Source organism: Rhinoraja longicauda, chromosome 40 (assembly GCF_053455715.1).
Source record: "Rhinoraja longicauda isolate Sanriku21f chromosome 40, sRhiLon1.1, whole genome shotgun sequence".
NCBI lineage: Eukaryota > Metazoa > Chordata > Chondrichthyes > Rajiformes > Arhynchobatidae > Rhinoraja > Rhinoraja longicauda.
The window spans coordinates 10,700,195-10,720,712 of record NC_135992.1 but is presented as its reverse complement, the minus strand read 5'-3'; the positions used below and the strand labels follow the sequence as shown (position 1 = coordinate 10,720,712).

At 46.8% G+C, this 20,518-nt stretch overlaps 2 protein-coding genes and 3 non-coding genes across 7 annotated transcripts in view; 4 read left to right on the top strand and 1 right to left on the bottom strand.

Moving 5' to 3' along the window:
* Positions 1–49: 49 nt before the first annotated feature.
* rpsa (ribosomal protein SA) lies at positions 50–9,908 on the top strand. Its single transcript, XM_078430666.1, has 7 exons — positions 50–190; positions 2,618–2,786; positions 4,426–4,544; positions 5,633–5,878; positions 7,620–7,748; positions 8,981–9,233; positions 9,743–9,908. Exons 2-7 carry the CDS (start codon positions 2,654–2,656, stop codon positions 9,835–9,837), a joined length of 975 nt encoding a protein of 324 aa, XP_078286792.1. The 5' UTR covers positions 50–190; positions 2,618–2,653; the 3' UTR covers positions 9,838–9,908.
* Positions 3,075–3,231, top strand: LOC144611637 (small nucleolar RNA SNORA62/SNORA6 family). Its single transcript, XR_013549555.1, has one exon. It is a non-coding gene; the product is annotated as a small nucleolar RNA SNORA62/SNORA6 family (small nucleolar RNA).
* Positions 4,614–4,771, top strand: LOC144611638 (small nucleolar RNA SNORA62/SNORA6 family). The gene has a single exon (XR_013549556.1). It is a non-coding gene; the product is annotated as a small nucleolar RNA SNORA62/SNORA6 family (small nucleolar RNA).
* On the top strand, positions 6,567–6,718 carry LOC144611640 (small nucleolar RNA SNORA62/SNORA6 family). The gene has a single exon (XR_013549558.1). It is a non-coding gene; the product is annotated as a small nucleolar RNA SNORA62/SNORA6 family (small nucleolar RNA).
* A 4,872-nt stretch (positions 9,909–14,780) lies between the features above and the next one.
* Positions 14,781–20,518, bottom strand: part of LOC144611441 (ubinuclein-2-like) — a 47,887-nt gene continuing 42,149 nt past the window's right edge. For all 3 annotated transcript variants that reach the window (XM_078430533.1, XM_078430534.1, XM_078430535.1), the window contains 2 exons: positions 18,230–18,310; positions 14,781–15,494 (listed from right to left, as the gene is read on the bottom strand). In XM_078430533.1, coding sequence (XP_078286659.1) covers positions 15,442–15,494; positions 18,230–18,310 — 134 coding nt within the window. In that variant the 3' untranslated portion in view covers positions 14,781–15,441. The remainder of the gene's footprint in view (positions 15,495–18,229; positions 18,311–20,518) is intronic.

Here is a 20,518-nt window from a genome sequence, read left to right as displayed (position 1 = left end):
GGTGATGGTGATGGTGCTGGGGCAGGGCCGCCCTCCGCCGCCGCCTCCTCCTCCCCGGGCCGCAGGGCCCGCGCTGCCCTGGCAACGACCCGGACGTGAACGCCCCCCTCGGGGGTGGGTCGCCTATATAAAGGCGTCACTTCCTGCGCGCGGCCTCTTTGCCGTCTGGCTTCCACACGGCGTTGTTCAAGTGAGTGCCGGCGCGGCGCGGCGCGGGCCCGCGGTCCATGCTGTCCTTGAAAGACGGTTTTGAAAACCCCAATTGGGACCGGCAAATCCTGAGACAATTCCCGTTTGTTCCCAACGTTAGCGATGTAAATGGAGGGCGGGGTGCGAGCTGAGGCGGAGCGGACCGGAGCGGGTAGGCCGCAGGCCTGGGTTGACAGCGATGGCGGTCACCGCCAACCTGGCGAGGGCCCGCTCCCGGAATGGAGGCCGCTCCTTCACGCCCCCCGGCCGGGTTCAGGGTCGCGGTGGCGACGAAGCCGAGTCGGGCTGGGGGAGTCTCGATTGTAATCGTGTATAGTCTTTACTGCTGAAGATGAAGCACAAAATGCTGGAGTAACTCTGCTGGTCAACAGACAATAGGTGCAGGAGGAGGCCATTCGGCCCTTCGAGCCAGCACCGCCATTCAATGTGATCATGGCTGATCATTCTCAATCAGTACCCCGTTCCTGCCTTCTCCCCATACCCCCTATCCTTAGCTCTATCTAGTTCTCTCTTGAAAGCATTCAGAGAATTTGCCTCCACTGCCTTCTGAGGCAGAGAATTCCACAGGTCAGGCAGCATCTGTGGAGAACATGGATAGGTAACGTTTCACAGAGTGCTGGAGTAACTCAGCGGGTCGGGCAGCATCTCTGCAGAGGAGGAGGAGGAATGGGTGACGTTTCGGGTATTCACTGGAGTTTGGAAAGATGAGAGGGGATCTAATAGAGACGTATAATAAAATCATAAAAGGACTGGACAAGCTGGATGCAGGAAATTTTTTCCAATGTTGGGGGAGTCCAGAACCAGGGGGACACACGGTCTAAGAATAAAGGGGAGGCCATTTAAAACTGGGGTGAGAAGAAACTTTTTCACCCAGAGAGTTGTGAATTTGTGGAATTCTCTTCCATAGAAGGCAGTGGAGGCAAATTTACTGGATGAATTTAAAATAGAGTTAGATACAGCTCTAGGGGCTAGTGGAACCAAGGGACATGGGGAGAAGGCAGGCACAGGTTACTGATTATGGATGATCAGCCATGATCACAATGAATGGCGGTGCTGGCTCGAAGGGCCAAATGGCCTCCTGCACCTAGTTTCTATGAGTCCCTTCTTCAGGCTGTCTTTCTGCTGACTGGTTAACACGCAACAAGAGCTTTTTACTGCACCTTGGTACATGTGCAGGTAATAATAAACTAAACTGGCAACTGAGTCTGAAGAAGAGTCTCAACCCCAAAATGACAACCATTCCTTCTCTCCAGGGATGCTGCCTGTCCTGCTGAGTTACTCCAACATTTTGTGCCTGTCTTGGCTCTGGCAATTGTCGCCCGTCCACAAATCGCCCCCTTCAGCATCGAGCAGAGGGCCGCCCATTCATTAAACCTTGCTGGCAATGAGCTAGGAATGCTACAGGATTGGTGTCATAACTAGCTGGTTAGTTCTGAGTGATGGGTCCTGTTAGATAAGCTAAAATGACAAGAGGGGTAGCCATAAATAAAAACAGCTGTCCTAAGTTGGAGCGGGATGGCTAGAATAAAAGGACAACCTCGGGTAAGACCAATGTGACAGTTACTAGTAGATTGTGCCGACATAAGGAACTACAGATAATGATTTAGAAATGGGTATAAAGAAGGGTCCTGACCCAAAACACTCCCTATCCATGCTTTCCAGAGATGCTGCCTAACCCACTGAGTTACCCCAGCACTTTGTGTCTTATTTTCACTAACAGATTATGCCATGCCCATGTCAAATCTCCTGATTCTACCTGCACAATTTGCAGCGGTCAATTAATCTTCCAATCCAGATGTCCTTGGGATGTGGGAGGAAACACGTCACGGGGAGAAGGCACAAACTCCACCTGGGATTGGGATTGAATCCTGGTTTCTAGCATTGCGTGGCAGCGGCTGAACTAGGTGGTTTATTTGGAGACCTGGGTTACGGTACAATTCTGTAGCCTGGGTTTTCAACCTACAAGGAATTTGCTCTAAAAAGGAGGAAACACGCCACGGGGAGAAGGCACAAACTCCACCTGAGATCGGCATTGAATCCTGGTTGCTAGCATTGCGAGGCAGCAGCTTTACTAGCTGAACTAGGTGGCTTCTTTGGAGACCCGGGTTACGGTACACTTCTGTAGCCTGGGTTTTCAACCTGCGAGGTATCTGCTCTAAAAAGAATATGTCAACCACATGACATCCTGTTCATTTTAACAGAAAAGGCATTTCAGCTAATTTTAATGGTCACAGAATAATCTACCTCACCTGGTGGTATGGTTTGTAAAAACTCTACGGTACCACATCTATTAATCCATCTTTCCTCCACAACAGTTTTCTGATCTCTATTTCTGCTCGGCACTCCCGAGTGTTGTGCGTTTCGGGTTCCTGTTCTTTATTTCACGCATTGGCCTCTCGTCCCTCAGGTTACCCGTCGTCACTTTTAAAGGGCAACATACACAATGTCCGGAGGTCTTGATGTACTCCAGATGAAGGAGGAGGATGTCCTCAAATTCCTTGCCGCCTCTACTCACCTGGGTAGTACCAACCTGGACTTCCAGATGGAGCAATACGTCTACAAAAGAAAGAGTGATGGTAGGCATCAGACTTATCAGTCAAAAGAGGGAGCTGAACCTTGGCAAGGTTATGCTAAATCGTTGTCAATTTGCTCAATGCTGATAGTACGTAAAAGAAAGCAGCAGAATTTCCCAAGCAGCATTTAGGAAAATGGATTTCTCATTTTCACATAGCTAGTACTGTAACCCAGTTATGTTTTGAGACGGTGTCCGTGTTTCATTTTTGTAGTGTTCCTAAGTATCCTAAAAGCGTATCTCTTTAATGTTCAAACTGTAAAAATTGTCAATGTTATTTTTTTTAACCCCTCCTGCACATTCTTAAAACTCAGTGCTACGGTCAGTTGCTGGCCAGTGAACTCTTGAGTGTCGGAGATGTGCTACAGCAACAAAGGCAGGTATTTCGCTAACACCACAAGAGTCCCTGACTTGATGAGTGGGGTTTGATGGTACTTCCTGCCACAGAGACTCTAAAAGTGAAGTAGGGCACTTGATGTTGCCTATAGAGGTTCTGCTGACAAGTTGAGTTGTAAAGAGATGGTATATTTAGCTTTAAACCATCGTGGTGTGACTGGAATATGGATAAGACGATTCACATTGTTGAATAATTCTTTAACTGCATCTTATCCCCAAAACTGCGCACTCTGAAATGCAATGTTCAGACGAATGGATCATTTCATGACTCAATCTCAGTAATTTTCCAACACCTGTGCAAAGTTGTTTGACCACCAGAATTCCACGGTGTAATCCACAAGACAAATTTCCATTCGTAAAATGCCTTATCATCCTGAGTGCTTTGTATTCCCATCACACTGCTCTGTTGGCTAATGTCCACCTTTAGCACTCCTTGTGGGAGATGGACAAACTTTCATTGAATTCTCCAGTCCCTCCTAAAATGTACCTTTTTGTGTGGCTTTTTGGATTTTATCTGGTAATAGTTTGGAGTGTTTTGTGTTAAAAGGTGTACTGTATTTCCAATTGGTTTTGAGACTGCCAGATTATCATAAATCCTGTTTCAAGGATTTCCTAGCATCTTGGCCCGTTGTGTCTGCATTCCCAGAGCTTTGCTGAGCTTCTCATACATCATGAGCAAATACATCATCTCCGTATGGAGAGTTACTCGAGTATCTGCACCCGCCTGCCCCTCAGGGAGTGTATTCCAGAACATTGAGAACATCATAACCCTGTGCAGCCTTCATGGACGGTGTAGTTCATGGAGTTGGTGGGCGGGTATCGCACACCATGTTCATACTTTCCAAAGACAAAATAATACAGATACTGGATATCTGAACTAAGGGCAGAAATGTTGGAAATCCTCAAATCAAACATGATGTCTGATTTGCTGAGTACTTCTAGCATTCTATTCATAGATCGTAAGCTGCCATGCATCAATGCTGGGTTTTTGATAAAGAACCTTTCCAAAGTTCAGTCGGGGAAAACAGGCACATGTGAGATGAGTGGCAATGGAGCTTTGGGACCTGGTGCTGGAGTGGAAGGAGGGACAGTGAACTATTGCCCAGAATGTCAACAGAACGCTGGCTGGTTATAGTTAGCTAGAGGGGGAGAGAAAACTACCCAGAGAATCATGCTGTCGGATGCCCACTTTGGGTGGATTTGTACCTTGTCACGAATTGGTTTCCGATTTGTTACGTTTTGAACAGGTATCTACATCATTAATCTGAGGAAAACCTGGGAGAAGCTGCTTTTAGCTGCCCGCGCCATTGTCTCCATTGAGAATCCAGCTGATGTTTGTGTCATCTCTTCCAGACCATTTGGCCAGGTGTGTGGATGTGCCGTGCTCTGTTTTCTGTGTGTTCTGTCAGCTGATTTTGTATCCGCGATGTCCAAAACTGCACATTATTAAAACTTGGGAAGTAATGCCATTGTTTGGCCAGTGGACTCTCAAGTGTCGGAAATGTGCTACAATAATCTGGCAGGATTTCGCTGACACCACGAGGGTCTGTGTGGCCCGCTGAGTGGGGTTTGATAGTAGTCCTCGCCACAATTTATGTTTTTGTACCTGATCCACATTTAGATGGTGATGATACATCAGTATCAGTGTCTAAAGAAGGGTCCCAACCCGAAACGTCGCCCACTCCTCTCCAGAGAGGCTGCCTGTCCCGCTGAGTTACTCAAGCATTTTGTGTTTATCATCGATATTATTCTGTGTGAAGTATGAAAATATTTGAAGGCTAACAGTCGCAGCTGATTAAATGGAGATTCCTACTGAGCGGGAATTGCATGATTGAAGCTGATGGAGATTTAAAGATAGGGATATTGCGTTTAGTTTAGACAAACACCATGAAAACAGACCTTTCTGCCCACTGAGTCCATGTTGAATCACCCGTTCACACTAGTTCTACGTTATCCCACTTTCTCATCCACACACTACACTCTCGGGGCAATATTCATCCGCAAACCTACACATCTTTCCGGTGTGGGAGGAAATGGGAGCACCCAGAGGAAGCCCATTCGGTCGCAGTGAGAATGTGCAAACTCTTCAAGTTCAGGATTGAACAACCGTCTCTGGCACTGAGAGGTGCAGAGAACATATATTGCCAGCTCTTGCAATATCATCATGATGGTACTGAAGGTGCCTTACTGTGGATAATTGTAAATGAGGGCTCAGCAGTGTAGAGAAGAGATGTTATACATAGACAGAAAGTGCTGGTGTAACTCAGGGGACAGGCAGCATCTCTGGAGAGAAGAAATGGGTGATATGACCCATTCCTTCTCTCCAGAGACGCTGCCTGTCCCGCTGAGTTACTCCAGCATTTTCTGTCTACCGTTGATTTAAACAAGCATCTGCAGTTCCTTCCCACACAGAGATGTTATGCATTTGTTTAACGACTGGCGTTCTGCCCTCAGCGCGCTGTCCTGAAGTTTGCTGCTGGCACTGGTGCCACCCCGATTGCTGGACGGTTCACCCCAGGTACATTTACCAATCAGATCCAGGCTGCTTTCAGGGAGCCCCGCTTGTTGGTTGTGACGGATCCTCGCCAGGACCACCAGCCCTTGACCGAAGCATCCTATGTCAACATCCCCACTATCGCCATGTGCAACACCGACTCGCCCCTCCGCTATGTGGATATCGCTATTCCATGCAACAACAAGGTACAGTCTCTCATTGCAATCACTTCGCCTTTGCAGTTTTTACATTGTTGGGAACTTGCTCCTTTGGGATAACGCAATGAATCCCCATTTTTCTTGATTAATACGGGTGTCAGGGGTTATTTGAAGATGGCAGGAGAATTGGGTTAGGATGGAGAGATAGATCCGCCATGATTGAATGGCGGAGTAGACTTGATGGGCCGAATGGCCTAATTCTACCATCACTTATGATCTTATCCTTCTGGCAATGCTGGCTCTGACTAGTGCTGGCCATGATTATAATCACTCCCCCTCTCGCTTTTGAATACCCAGATCAGGAGAGATGTTTCAGCAGTCCCATCTAGATTAAAAATATAAGAGAAATCCTCTCAGACAAGCACTGGTGAGGAAGGTGGATGTGTTCTGTGTCAATGTAGCGTCCATTTTCAAATGCAATATTAGCATTTGTACCACAGTTAATTTATTGGCCATTGGCAGCACTAATCTTTTGAGCATGAACGTACTACATGCTTCGGAAAAACAATATAATTGAACGCAGCGTTCATGGAATTCTGATCTGAGGAACTGGCAGGTGTTCTGCATGTGGACGTTCGGGAAGTTGTGATGCATTGTCACCGGATAGTTTCGTAGCCTCGGGACCTGGTATTAGGGAGACGGTAGCAGTTTGGGTTGACTCTGGTTTTGGGGCAGGTTTGCACATTGTTAGAACCTGGAGCTGAGGCCAATGTGGCCAATGAACTCTGGGTGTAGGAAATGTGCTACATGATCAAGCAGGTACCTTTAACATTGCTCGAGTCTTAATGGCTCACTCAGTGAAGCTTTGTAGTAATGCCTGCTACATCTCCAGTGTCGTCTTTATAGTACAGGAAAAAAACTACAGAAGCTGGTAAAATCGAAGGGAGACACAAAAAGCTGGAGTAACTCAGCGGGTTATCTCGGGAGAGAAGGAATGGGTGACTTATCGGGTCGAGACCCTTCAGTCTGAAGAAGACCCGAAACGTCACCCATTCCTTCTCTCCCGAGATGCTGCCTGACCCGCTGAGTTACCCCAGCTTTTTGTGTCTACCTTCGTCTTTATAGTGTGTGGGTTCACATTAGGCAATTGGATGAGATACCTTGAGCTGCTTAGGAATGATAGAATAAAGACCTTGTCAATAGTGGTATGGAATATTTTAAATGAGTCCTTTTAAATTATACTCTTTTAAATGATTGCAGATAATAATTTACAGAATTTAATTTACCCAAAGATCGGGGTATTATACATGAAAATGGGGACTGTTTGTGGCTGTAAAGCACGTTGGGATGTTCTGATGTCAAGGTCTTGATGTGACCCAGGTCCATATAATGTAGATTTCCAGGTGTATTGTAACCTCCACCTTGGTCCAGGTGGGTGGTTACTAGAGTAAGGAGATTGGCTGTGAGAGACAGCTCCCTGATCAAGAAAAATGACACAGCCTCTTAATAACCATCACTAACCTCTCAACACCACTTGCCGCTAGTGAGTGGGTGCAGAGTAATGATCCCTGGAGTTGTTCTGCCCTTGTGCAGCGTGACAGTGAAGGTAAGCTGATATGGTTTAGGTTGTAACCACAGTGCAAAAGCCCATTTATTCTCTGCGTGACTTTTTGTTATTTACTGTGCACGAATTAAACCTATGTAGCTCGGTTGGTTGTTTTGATGGAACTGTGCGAGAGAGAACGGTGGCAGTGAGGAACCATCTTGTAACAGGTGTCTTGTTCGCCAGGGTGCGCACTCCATTGGGTTGATGTGGTGGATGCTTGCCCGCGAGGTGCTGCGGATGCGTGGCACCATTAGCCGCGAGCATCCATGGGAAGTGATGCCTGATCTGTACTTCTACAGAGATCCCGACGAGGTGAGTCTGACGTAGTTAGCTCTACTTTCTGCTTTTGGGCGTTCAAATAAATGGCAAGGATTGCTACCTCATCCAGACTTGCCAGCGGTGTAGAGTTTATGTCAGACCTACCGAATTCAGCAACACAAGCACAGAACATCACAGCACATCAGCCACGTGGGAACACCTGCTCATCTTTTGTCAACAAGGAGATTCATTTTTGATCAGTGAGAAATCCCCACAAATTAAGTTGTTTCTGGCCATTTATGGTGTTGTGATGTTTCCTCTTTACTCATCTATGATACCCAGCACCCTGCCCATCGCCCTGAATGTTCATTGCGTCCACTACTGTTGTAATGTTCTGTCCACAAAATGCCTTGCAGTTACTTGGCTAGGCTGCCCCGACAGCATCTCCCATGACCTCCACCACCAAGAAAGACAAGGAGAGCAGTTACATGGAAATGGCACCACCTGACGCCTATATATCCCTGTTCCTCTTCAGTTGTTGAGTGGATCCTCGAGCTCCCTCTCCAATAGCATTTTGGGAGCAGTTCAAGTAGCAGATCACAATGTCCCTTTCACGGGCAGTTAGAGATGAGCTATATATCCTCTCCTTGCTGGTGATGGCCAAGACTTGAAGAATAATGAGGAAAGCAGTTGGATTTCTCGGAGCATTCTCATTTTTGTTGTTCCTCAATCCTTCCGTTTGGCTTTTGCCTCCTTTTGAAATCAAAACTAAACCATGTAAGTGTACATTTGGATTCGTGGGCATCTGATCATCCATACCTGATCTCCCGGTGGCCCAGCACTTCCATTCCCCCTCCCATTCCCAATGTGACCTTTCTGTCCTGGGCCTCCTCCATTGTCAGAGTGACTCCCAGTGCAAATTGGAGGAACAGCACCTCATATTTCGCTTAGGTAGTTTACACCCCAGCGGCATGAACATTGAATTCTCTAACTTCAGGTAGTCCCTGCTTTCCCTCTCTATCCCCTCCCCCTTCCCAGTTCTCCCACTAGTCTTCCTGTCTCCGACTACATCCTATCTTTGTCCCGCCCCCTCCCCTGACATCAGTCTGAAGAAGGGTCTCGACCCAAAATGTCACCCATTCTTCTCTCCCGAGATGCTGCCTGACCCGCTGAGTTACTCCAGCATTGTGTGTCTACCTTTGATCATCCATAAATTTTGGAATAGACTCAGTTTGATTTGAGTAAATAATCCAGGAGTTATTTTCTTCCCCCGCTGTCTGTCACAGATTGAGAAGGAGGAACAGGCTGCCGCGGAGAAGGCCGCTGGTAAGGAGGAATACCAAGGAGAGTGGACTGCTCCTGTGGCCGAGTTTGTTCAGCCGGAAGTTACAGACTGGTCTGAGGGCGTGCAGGTCCCCTCCGTGCCCATCCAGCAGTTTGCTGCTGCTGCTGCATCCGGTAAAAATCTGGCCGAGACGCTGGAGGCAGCAGCCAATCCCTACGCCAAGCCTGCAACATTCACCCCTGAGACAGCTACAAGTGAGTTCTAGGCTGAGCAGTGTGCGTGGAACGATTGGCTTGGGCTAGAAGAGAGAGTGTGTGTGTGTGTGTGTGGATGCATTTGGAAACTTGCAACGGTCTTGTGATAAGTGACGATACACCCCTGGGCGGCCAATGACACCCCTCCCGTTTGTCTAAAGCGCCACAGAGTACTGATGTCTCCTCCCCATGTTCTCCAGGGATCCTGACCCACAGAATTAATCCAGCACTTTGTGTCCGTTTGCCTATTAACCATCATCGGCAAGAACAGACACCACTCCCTCGGCTATGATCTGTTTTCAGTAAACCTTCGTTGTAGGCAGGCCATTCTATTCACATTCAGTTTACAACAAAGATACTAGAGGAGCAAGATGAACCACTCCGTTGAAATCGCCTATACTGAAGTGTAGTGCGCAAAGGAGCGTAAATGAATGATGGGTGCTGGGAATAAAAGCTACCACTAGACTGTACCATGATGGATAGATTTGCTAATGCCTTTCTCTCAACAGAGGACTGGAGTGCACAGCCTGCTGCTGAAGACTGGTCTGCAGCTCCAACCACCCAGGCTCCAGAATGGGGCGGTGCCACAGCTGATTGGTCTTAAAGCTCACGGGCCACTGGCCTCGCCTTCCTACCTTTGGGGAAAGACTGAAATAAAAGAAACAGATTTGTAAACGTCTCGCTTATTTAATGACTGAATGTCTCACCATACTTTGGGGACAGACCTCGTGGTCTGCTGGCCACAGTGTAACATACACCGATCAGCCAAAACATTATGACCACTGACAGGCGAAGTGAATAACATCGATTATCTTGTTACAGTGGCACCTGTCAAGGGGCAGCAAGTGAACAGTCAGTTCTTGAAGTTGATGTACAAGAAAATAACTGCAGATGCTGGTACAAATCGATTTATTCACAAAATGCTGGAGTAACTCAGCAGGTCAGGCAGCATCTCGGGAGAGAAGGAATGGGTGACGTTTCGGGTCGAGACCCTTCTTCAGTCGTGGAGTAGTCGAAGTTGATGTATTGGATGCAGGAGAAATGGGCAGGAGTAAAGACCTGAGCAATGTGTCACAATACACTGCATCGCACCTTGCTGCGTATGGGGCTGCACACGGAGGACCAACTGTATATTAGGCAGGTGGTCATAATGTTTTGGATCATCGTGTCATACATAATGTTTTGGCTGATCGGTAACTGGGTTCTTAGTCTCTGTTAAGAATCACTGAGGTCAGGCATGCAAACAGTGATTGGCAAATGCAGTGATTTAATTTGAAGGGATAATTGTTGATCCCAACAATAGAGATACCTTGATTTATTCACAAAAAGCTGGAGTAACTCAGCAGGTCAGGCAGCATCTCGGGAGAGAAGGAATGGGTGACGTTTCAGACTGAGGGTCTCGACCCGAAACATCACCCATTCCTTCTCTCCCGAGATGCTGCCTGACCTGCTGAGTTACTCCAGCTTTTTGTGAATAAATCGATTTGTACCAGCATCTGCAATTATTTTCTTATAATAGAGATACCTTGGGTGGTTTCAGTCTCATGGAGCTGTCTGATCAGATGGTGAGGTTATTCTCTCCACTCGTTACTCAATGAGTACTGGCACTGTCTCAATGCCGGTCAGTTCCTGCAGTCTGTCGAGTATTTTATTGTTGTACTAGACCAAGTGGACCCGTTTAGCCCAAACCTCTCCTGATTGGGTGCAGCACCCTCTTCCCCCTTCCTTCCCCCCACTCCACCCCCCTCAATCCTCTTCCCCTCCCTCCTCCCTCCCTCGGAGATAGATTTAAACTTTAAAATGTGAATAACTTTAAAAATATAATCGATTTCAATGAAACTTCCATTACCACCAAAGGGACGACGGTGACCAGATGCCATTGGTAGAGCGGGAGCACGTGGCCGCTGGCTGGGTGAGGTCACTCCAAAGACGTACAGATATGTAGGTTAATTGGCTGGGCAAATGTAAAAATTGTCCCTAGTGTGTGTAGGATGGTGTCAGTGTGCGGGGATTGCTGGGTGGCGCGGACCCGGTGGGCCGAAGGGCCTGTTTCTGCGCTGTATCTAAATCTAAAAAAAAAAATCTAAGTCACGGGCGCGGGGACGGTGACGTCACCCGTTGTCCCTTATTTGGGAGTGAGGAAGTTGGCAACCCTACTAATACGGGACAAGGGCGGTCCCGTACGGGACAAACTAATTTAGCCCAAAATACAGTATGTCCCGGCTAATACGGGACAGTTGGAGACCCTAGTTGTGGCCCCTTAGCTTTGAGTGGAGGTAGTGTTTGTCTGGAGACCTGGAGTCTCATGACTTGAGAAGAATTATTTCTGAACAGCATAGCCTGGTGTTTTTAACTTGTGTTACATCAGAAGAGAACCGGTTGAATCCAGTGAGGTGGCAGAGGTCGCTTGGAACCTGCTGAGTAGTACCAGTGTTTTTGGTCCCACTTGTCCACATCAACAGGCAGAGGATGTATACAAATATGGATAGTCTGCAGCCAGCAGCTGGCTATCACAGGACTATCTCATTACATAAGCAAATGGCTGGGGTGACACAGTCAAAGATCAATCGTAAATATAGCAATGCGTACACTCAAGATCGCTTAGTGCTTGATTGAACTGGTTCCACTGCATGAAAATGCAAGCTGCTGCTTAGCCCCAAAAAAATATGCATCGCGTCTGCAAGATGCCTCAGGTTTGTACAGCCGTTGGTGTCACAAGTTCAGTGCTGTAGTTGTGGGATTGAAGGCTTGCAATGTGGGTTATGCAAGGTTAATGCCTGGCTGTACAGCTATTCATGGGACAGGTTTGCTGACATTTCTTCACCTGCTTGGGTTACCTTCTCTTCCAAAGTTAGGAATCTAAATGCGTTTCCAGGTGATTTGTTGTGAGGAAGGCCGTTATAACTAATTAACATCTCTCTGCCTCGCACTCTTCAGACCAAAGGCAACTGATAACTCCAGGCTTAAGGGTGGCACAGCGGTAGAGTCGCTGCCTCACAGAGCCAGAGACCTGCGCTCGATCCTAACTACGGGTGTTGTCTGTATGGAGTTTGTACGTTCTCTCTGTGACCTGCGTGGGCTTTCTCCGGGACCTCTGGTTTCCTCCCACACTCCAAAGACGAACAGGTTTGTAGGTTAATTGGCTTGGTAAAATTATAAATTGTCCCTAGTGTGTGTAGGGTAGTGCTAGTGTGCGGGGATCGCTGGTCAGCACGGACTCGGTGGGCCAAAGGGCCTGTTTCCACACTGTATTTCTACACAAACTAAAATATAGCAAATATCAGAAAGGGGAAAGGTCCAGAGAAAAATACGTCGAGACCATCAAGCTACAAACATGGGGGGCTGTGGGTTGTTACGCATGGATTGCGTGCTACACAGTGGCTGGGATAGTATTGGTGTATCATATCATATATATATACAGCCGGAAACAGGCCTTTTCGGCCCTCCAAGTCCGTGCCGCCCAGTGATCCCCGTACATTAACACTATCCTACACCCACTCGGGACAATTTTTACATTTACATTTATCCAGCCAATTAACCTACATACCTGTACGTCTTTGTCTACGTCATATGTATATGAGTTGTCATACCATGGCTATAAACCCTGTATGAAAGTGTGACATCTTTCTGCACTACCCAGTGTATGTGTAAAGCGATGGTGGGGAAAAGACAACCCCAGTCTGCAAGTTCTCTTATCATTAGTTGAAGTGGTTTGGAAAAGACAATGGTTTATTCAGCCTTATCTTCTTCAATAGACAGTGATAAAGGGCACTGCCCATTCCACCTCCTGTTTCTGACTGCGAGTGTATTAATGTCTCATAAACCTCATGGTCCCGCCACAATGCGGCCAGCGCTGTCTGCAGAAGACACCTTGGAAGAACTATTCCATTCACCACCAGCCCCAATCACATTCATTCTCTTGCGCCTTACAAAAAAAGAGCTGTAAAGCAGCAAGGATGAATCCGAGGGGGTGGAGATGCAGAGGGCAATAATGTCACACATGTTTTTCTGGGTGGCATCTTCTATATTCTCCCTTCCAGCATGGACCACCGTGGTGACCTTCCACGGAGAGAGCTCCCAGGATATTCAAACAGGGAATCACTGTCCATTATTGCTGGTTGTTTTTTCATTCTTGTACGCACATTGCAAAGGAGACTTGGAGCACAAGGACACACTCACGCTTCCTTGTCTGTTAATGAATGGATAGTACTTTTTGTCAATGATCTGCCCAATGTGAGCAAAGACACAGAACTATACCAGCTTGGGGCAGTTTCAAAAACTGGGCCAAACCTCAATCATTTTGTGCAAAGACCCAAAATTAGACCCCCAACTTCAGGCAAGGACGCCAGATACTTAAAGCTGGTAGGAATGTAGTTTAATATTTCACCTCTTTTAAAGGTGTGCACCTGTTAATCACCACACTGTACAATCTAAGCAAACGCCACAACTTTCTCCAAGGAATGCAACTGTTTGGGTACAGATTAATGAAAACCCTCGTCAGATTACATCAAGAAACCCAAACATTTGAAATGTATGCCGCAATTATAAAGTACAGGAACCTTCAATACCCAAAAAAAGCAGGCTGGTGTTGCTAAAAGAAAACAACAGCCACATAACCAGCAGTTAGACACAGTGTATGTGACACAGTCTGTCTCATCAGCAAAAGATGCATCCCAGTTTGAAAGAAAAGAAAGATTGAACTACATCGGAAGTTGATTCTGGGCTGACAATAGCCCATCACAAAGTGGCAAGCACAGTTCTTCCCACTCCCTGACACCCAGCTACCAATCAACATTCTGCCTGATCCGCAATATTGCTAATCACATACCAATAATCAAGTTCTGTTCTTGGGGCATTCCCACCGACGGGAGGGTGGGTTGAAACGTTAGCACCATGTGTTCATCCACGGCCACATCCTGTGCCCACGAGGTTAAGGCATCGACTCTTGCCCACGGCCCCGAAAGCAATCACAAAACCCCAACTTCCCCAAATCTCATTTCAAGGTTTCAATGCTGTCTGTACATAAGGCTCACTGGGTATTGGATTAAATAAAACATGTAATAAACAGTCATTTGTCTTTAAGTCCCAATTTAACTCTCAGCCTTGCCCAGCAAACCTCCTTGGGCCACGCCGTCCACTTGGCCCAAATCTTGCCTGCACACCCCCAATCCTCTCCTTCATCAGCCCCTGCTTTACCCTGGCTGCACCACAACACTCTTTCACTCTCCTGGCACCCACGCCTCATTCACCAGCCACCTCTCTCCCTGCAGCACACAACCTCTCCCCGTGCCCCCCTTTCTTCCTGCGGCCCCCTCTCTATCCCTCACTCATCCCTAGTCTGCTTCTGTCCCTCAACCCTCCCTCGCTTGTCCCTCCCTCACCTTGCCCAGCTCTTCCCCCTCATGTCTGCCCCCTTCTCTCATATCCACCTCGTCACCCGCCCAACTTCATTTCCCCACCCACCTCCCCGCTCTATTTCGTCACCCACCATCCATTTCCATACCCCTCCATCTTTCCCCTTGTCCACCCCCCGATCCCCACTCTCCCGTTTCCTTTCCTTTCCTTTCCCACTCTCTCTCTCTCTCTCTCTCTCTCTTAGACATCACTCCTCATGGGTCCCAGATTCTTTCTCATATCAAACCTTTGGGCTTTACACTGTCCCTTGATCCCACTCTCCCCCCCCCCCCCCCCCCCCCCCCCCATCCACAGTGCCTTTGGGATCCAGGCCTCAACTCTCCCGTCGATCATCGTGCTTGCTGCCCACAAAGCTCACCTTTCTCTCTGGACCTTGGACTCCTCTTTGTCTCCTTGCTCCTCAGTCTCCCCTCCCACATCTCCGCCCCCATCCCCAAGTCTGCGCTAACACCTCTTGCTGAATAAATGCTGTGCTTGTTGAGTGACCTTTTGCTTTGGAATCCTCTTTCGCCATTTCACTCCGTCCATGGCTGAAATCCTCCTGGTCAGCAGGTGAGCTCATGGACAGGTCGGCCTGCCCGGCTCCGGCTCCAGCTCGGTCCCGTTTCCAAATCAACTTGGTAAAATATGTTCCCTTTCCCCACAGTGCTCTGGGTCTGACGTTTTATAAAACATAACAAAAGGGAAAAGCCTTCAGTCATGTACCCAGCAAGATGAGGCCTCCGAATGGAGGTAGCTGGACCACTCAGGGGACTTCAGTCCAACATGTCCTGTCTCACACTGTTCCTTGGGGTCACTGTGATTTACGCTGGACCTTCGGAGAGTCTCCCTGGTTTTGGTTGCCATCTGAATAGAAGAAAGTGTGAGTATTAACAACTGATTTTCATACTTTCCCTCACGACATTAACTATTCATATATTAACGCCACAATTTAAAATAATAAGCAGATTGTGAACTCGAGATGGGCCCACCTTACCTTATGACGCAGGAGACAGCCATTTGGCCCATTGGGTCCATGCCAGCCCCCAATCCCCATGGCCACTGCAGTGCCACAACTTAACTCTCTCTCAATGCCTATCAACTCCCTTAAGATTCGCTATGCTCACGTTGCCAGTATTTTTCTGACACAGTGAGAATTTCAGAGTTATGTCCTTTCCATAAAGAGAACTAATCCAATAAACGAGTTTGGTATCTCGATAAACGCAAGGAATCATGGCATTTGTCAAAGGTCATTCGGGATTTAAAAAAGCAATTGCAGCGCTGTGTAAACTGTGTATAAATTGTTAACTATTCCACCAAGGAATTAATCTAGAATCCTGTCAACTCAATACCTTGCTTTCTTGTTCTGCTGTTCACACACTATTTACACAATTTTCTTACGCTAGTAATATTTTCTTATTCCAGTAGCAAACACATTGAGGATTAAATGAAAATAATAAATTCTTTAACTTTTTGAATATCTCATAATTGCAGATTAATGCTACTGGAATAAGAAAATATTACTAGTGTAAGAAAATAACCAGATGCTGGTACAAAACAAAGGTATTTATTCACAAAATGCTGGAATAACTCAGCAGGTCAGGCAGCATCTCGGGAGAGAAGGAATGTGAGAAAATATTACTTGTGTTTGAAACATTTTCTTATCTTTATTCATAATTTATGTGTAAAAATATCTTTAATCTGAGGCAGGCAGCTTGAAGTTAGAGAAATTTATCTGGTGGCACGGTGGCGCAGCGGTAGAGTTGCTGCCTTGCAGCGCCGGAGACCCGGGTTCGATCCCGACTATGGGTGCTGCTTGTACGTTCTCCCGTGACTGCCTGGGTTTTCTCCAAGGTCTACGGTTTCCTCCCACATTCCAAAGTAGTTTGTAGGTTAATTTGCTTGATAAAAGTGCAAATTGTCCCTAGTGTGTGTGTGTTAATGTGCAGGGATGGTTGGTCGGTGCGGATTCAGTGGGCCAAAGGGCCTGTTTCCGCGCTGTATCTCTAAACTAAACTAAATCAATATTCATACTGCAGGAACAGCACCTCATATTTCGCTTGGGCAGCTTACAACCCAGCGGTATATGTCACCCATTCCTTCTCTCCAGAGATGTTGCCTGTCCTGCTGAGTTACTCCAGTATTTTGTGCCTATCTTCGATATAGATCCACAATCTGCAGTTCCTTCCCTTCACATTTCATCCTTGAAGCCTTGCTGGCAACCGGCTGGGAATGCCACAGGATTAGTACAATAACAAAACAGGAAATGCGGAAAACCGTAGCTGGTTAGTTCTGAGAAGCGATTTGTGAGATGGATGTTGTTAGATGGACTAAAATGACAAGAAGGATAACCTTCTACTGCCATAAATAAAAACAAACTGTCCTGAGTTGCAGAGGGATGGCGAGAATAACATGGGATGAGACCAATGTGACAGTGACTAGCAGATTAGGCAGACACAAGGAACTGCGGGTGTTGTTTTAGAGATGGTCTTAAGAAGGGTCCCAACCCGAAACGCCACTTATCCATGTTCTCCAGAGATGCTGCCCGACCCGCTGAGTTACTCCAGCATTTTGTGTCTATATCAGAGCAATCCAGCTACTCATTCTCCCTCATCTATCACAACCCTGCAATTTATTTCCTTTCTCAAACTACCAACCTTGGTGGTGCATTCAAAACCCTACCCGCTCACTGTGTAAGACTTTCCCCTCATGTTACATTTCACATTTCTCGTGACACAGGTGCCCATTGTGCCCATCTTAAATCTTAGAACAATTTCACTTATTTCCCTGACTGTTCCCTGCACTGTTTCAACTACTACCACACCTATACTAATGGTAACTTACAGCTGCCGATTAAACTAATAACTTCTATTTTATGTTTGGCTCTTTTTGCCAACCCATGTCCTCCATCGATATCTTCCTCAGTAACTTTCTTCCACATCCCCAAAGACGTGCAGGTTTGTAGGTTAATTGGCTTGGTAAATGTAAAAAACTGTCCCTAGTGGGTGTAGGATAGTGTTAATGTGTGCGGGGATCGTTGGTCGGCGCGGCCCCGGTGGGCCGAAAGGGCCTGTTTCCGCGCTGTATCTCTAAACTAAACTAAATCTCCCTCTCATTGTTCTATCTTTCCTATGTTGTGGGACCCCCGAACTGGACACAATACTCCAGCTGCGGCTCAGTTAGTATTTATAAAAGACAAAAATCCAAGGTTTGAATGTTCACATAACGCTAATGGATGCAGGTATTTTTGTGGAATTATCAGGGTGTTGGACAGAAACTACACCTCTTTGCAGCATTGAACACCATGGTTTGGTACTGGGACTGAGGCAGTCCTTGTTGGGAGGAATCCCCCAGTCCTACTGTGACGGAGGGGCTGTGACGGTGATTTTAGTGCTGGAAGTCGATTTTAGTTGCAGCTCTTGGATCTACAGCCAAGACAAATGGTGTCTTGGAGATAAGTCATGCCCCGATCACCGTAAGCCAAGCTTCAAGCCGCCATCATCCACCACCCACCCGGCAGATTACCATCCAACTGTTCGAGCGGAGGACGCAGCTGTCGGTCGGTGCCTAGCACACCATTTATAAGCACTGTGGAATGGTACCTGTGTAAGTCTGCTGTAAGTGGGCTGGTACACTCGAGCGGGAAAGCTGTGCAGAACCAGACTGCAAACCTTTCAAAATATCTGTTGGGAAAGAGGGAAAAAAAAATTTGGCAAGGTTTATCCACCTCCTTTGTCAGAGAAATAAGCTCCCTTATCCCCGAAAGCACAAACACACAGGCAGCGAAATACATTTGGAATCATAACACACAAGGGAACCATTTAATCCAGCAAGTTGCCTTACAGCGAATGCAGCACCGGAGACTCGGGTTCGATCCCGACTACGGGCGCCGTCTGTACGGAGTTTGTATGTTCTCCCCGTGACCTGCGTGGGTTTTCTCCGAGATCTTCGGTTTCCTCCCACACTCCAAAGACGTACAGGGATGTAGGTTAATTGGCCGGGTAAATGTTTAAAAAAATTGTCCCTAGTGTGTGTAGGATAGTGTTAATGTGCGGGGATCGCTGGGCGGCGCGGACCCGGTGGGCCGAAGGGCCTGTTTCCGCGCTGTACCTCTAAATCTAAAAAAATCTAAAGTAAATGCTATTGTGTAGGAAGGAACTGCAGATGCTGGTTTATATCGAAGATAGAAACAAAATGTTGGGAGTAACTCAGCGGGTCAGGCAGCATCCCTGAAGAAAGGGAATAGGTGACTGAAAAAAAAACCTTCGTGAAAAAAAGCCTTTCCTTTTCTTTTCAGTCCGAAGAAGGGTTCCGGCAAGAAAAGTCACCTATTCCTTTTCTCCAGTGATACTGCAGGCTCCGCTGAGTTAATCCAGCGTTTTGTGTCGATCGTAAGTAAATGCTGTTTCTTTGAATTAGACTTCTTACTAGCCTCACGTTCCTCTTTCCCTGTAGCCCTACAAATGCTTCCTTCAGTGTCAGAGGTTGAAGGAAGTTTATAAAATTATGAGAGGTATAGATAGTGTAGAGGGTCAGAAACCTTTTCCTTGGGTGGGAATGTCAGAGTATAAAGGGGCATTGCTTTAAGATCAAAAGGAGAACATTTTTTAAAGATGCAAGAGGCAGTGTTTGGTTTTTACTCAGAGTGTTATGTTGTCAAGTTTGTAGTGGATGTGGAATAGTGGCTAAGAGGATTTGTGATAGACGCACGAATATGCAGGGAATGGAAGTATATGGATAAAGGCAGAGGGTTATTTTGACGATAGACACAAAATGCTGGAGTAACTCAGTGGGACAGGCAGCATCTCTGGAGAGGAGGATTGGGTGACGTTTTGGGTCGAGACCCTTCTTCAGACTAGTCAGGGGAATGGGAAGCAAGAGATATAGAGGATGATGCAGAGAGATAAAGAACAATGAATGAAAGATACGCAAAAAAAGGAACAATGATAAAGGAAACAGACCATTGCCAGCTGATAGAGTTTTAGAACTGCAGAGGAATGACTCAGGCAAGAAATATGTGGAAACAAGATAAAATGCTGCTCGAAGGCATCACAAAATGCTGGAGTAACTCAGTGGGTCAGGCAGCATCTCAGGAGAGAAGGAACGGGCGACGTTTCGGGTCGAGACCCTTCTCTCCTAGATAAATGCCGTGATTAGCTGAAATTGCGATGTTGTGCACGACAAAAGAAACATGTCCAAGGTGTGACTAGAAAGATAACTTGCCCAATTGTTAAGTAAAACACAGAAAGACAAGTCTGATCCAGATAATAACTGGTGCCAGAAAAGGTAAGAATGTGCTGAGGAACGTGTGTGATTAACTACCCGTGAATACTCAGGTATAAATGTACTGTCTGTGCACAATTCGAGTGTGAGGGACCACGAGTGTGTAGCCATACTCGGGGTTGCTCTCCCACACCCGCATACGTGAATAAAAAGGTATCGTTACTTTAAGGTTTCTCATGTGGTTTGTTGTCTGAAAGCGCGGATTGAACTTTAACACTAACATGAATGAATGACTGAATAAGTTTATTGGCCAAGTATGTGCATATACAAGGAATGTGCCTCGGTGCTCCGCTCACAGATGACAACACAAACATCCCATGAAAGCCACTACTGAACAGTTTCCAACCATCCTTTCGGACGCAGTGCGATCTAAATTATAACTTGCTATTCTTCTATTCTCCCGACTGTTCCTTCCCCTATTTATCATTATTTTTTCTGCTGCTGTCTGATTGTCAAAGAAATAATTTTCTCCATCAAGACACTCCTTGTCAGAACGCACCTGAAAACGAAGCCCTCCGTTAAATGCTTCCTTATGCTCCCTAATCATGAGAATAACTCCCATTTTTCCATTCTCTTACACAACTGTTTCTCAGCCCAAGCACCATTTT

Excerpts from the sequence above, each read along its gene's own strand:
- rpsa (XM_078430666.1), top strand. The coding sequence starts at position 2,654 with ATGTCCGGAGGTCTTGATGTACTCCAGATGAAGGAGGAGGATGTCCTC. Across the intron at positions 4,545-5,632 it reads CTTCCAGACCATTTGGCCAG|CGCGCTGTCCTGAAGTTTGC; the intron begins GTGTGTGGATGT and ends TTCTGCCCTCAG. Across the intron at positions 9,234-9,742 it reads CACCCCTGAGACAGCTACAA|AGGACTGGAGTGCACAGCCT; the intron begins GTGAGTTCTAGG and ends TTCTCTCAACAG.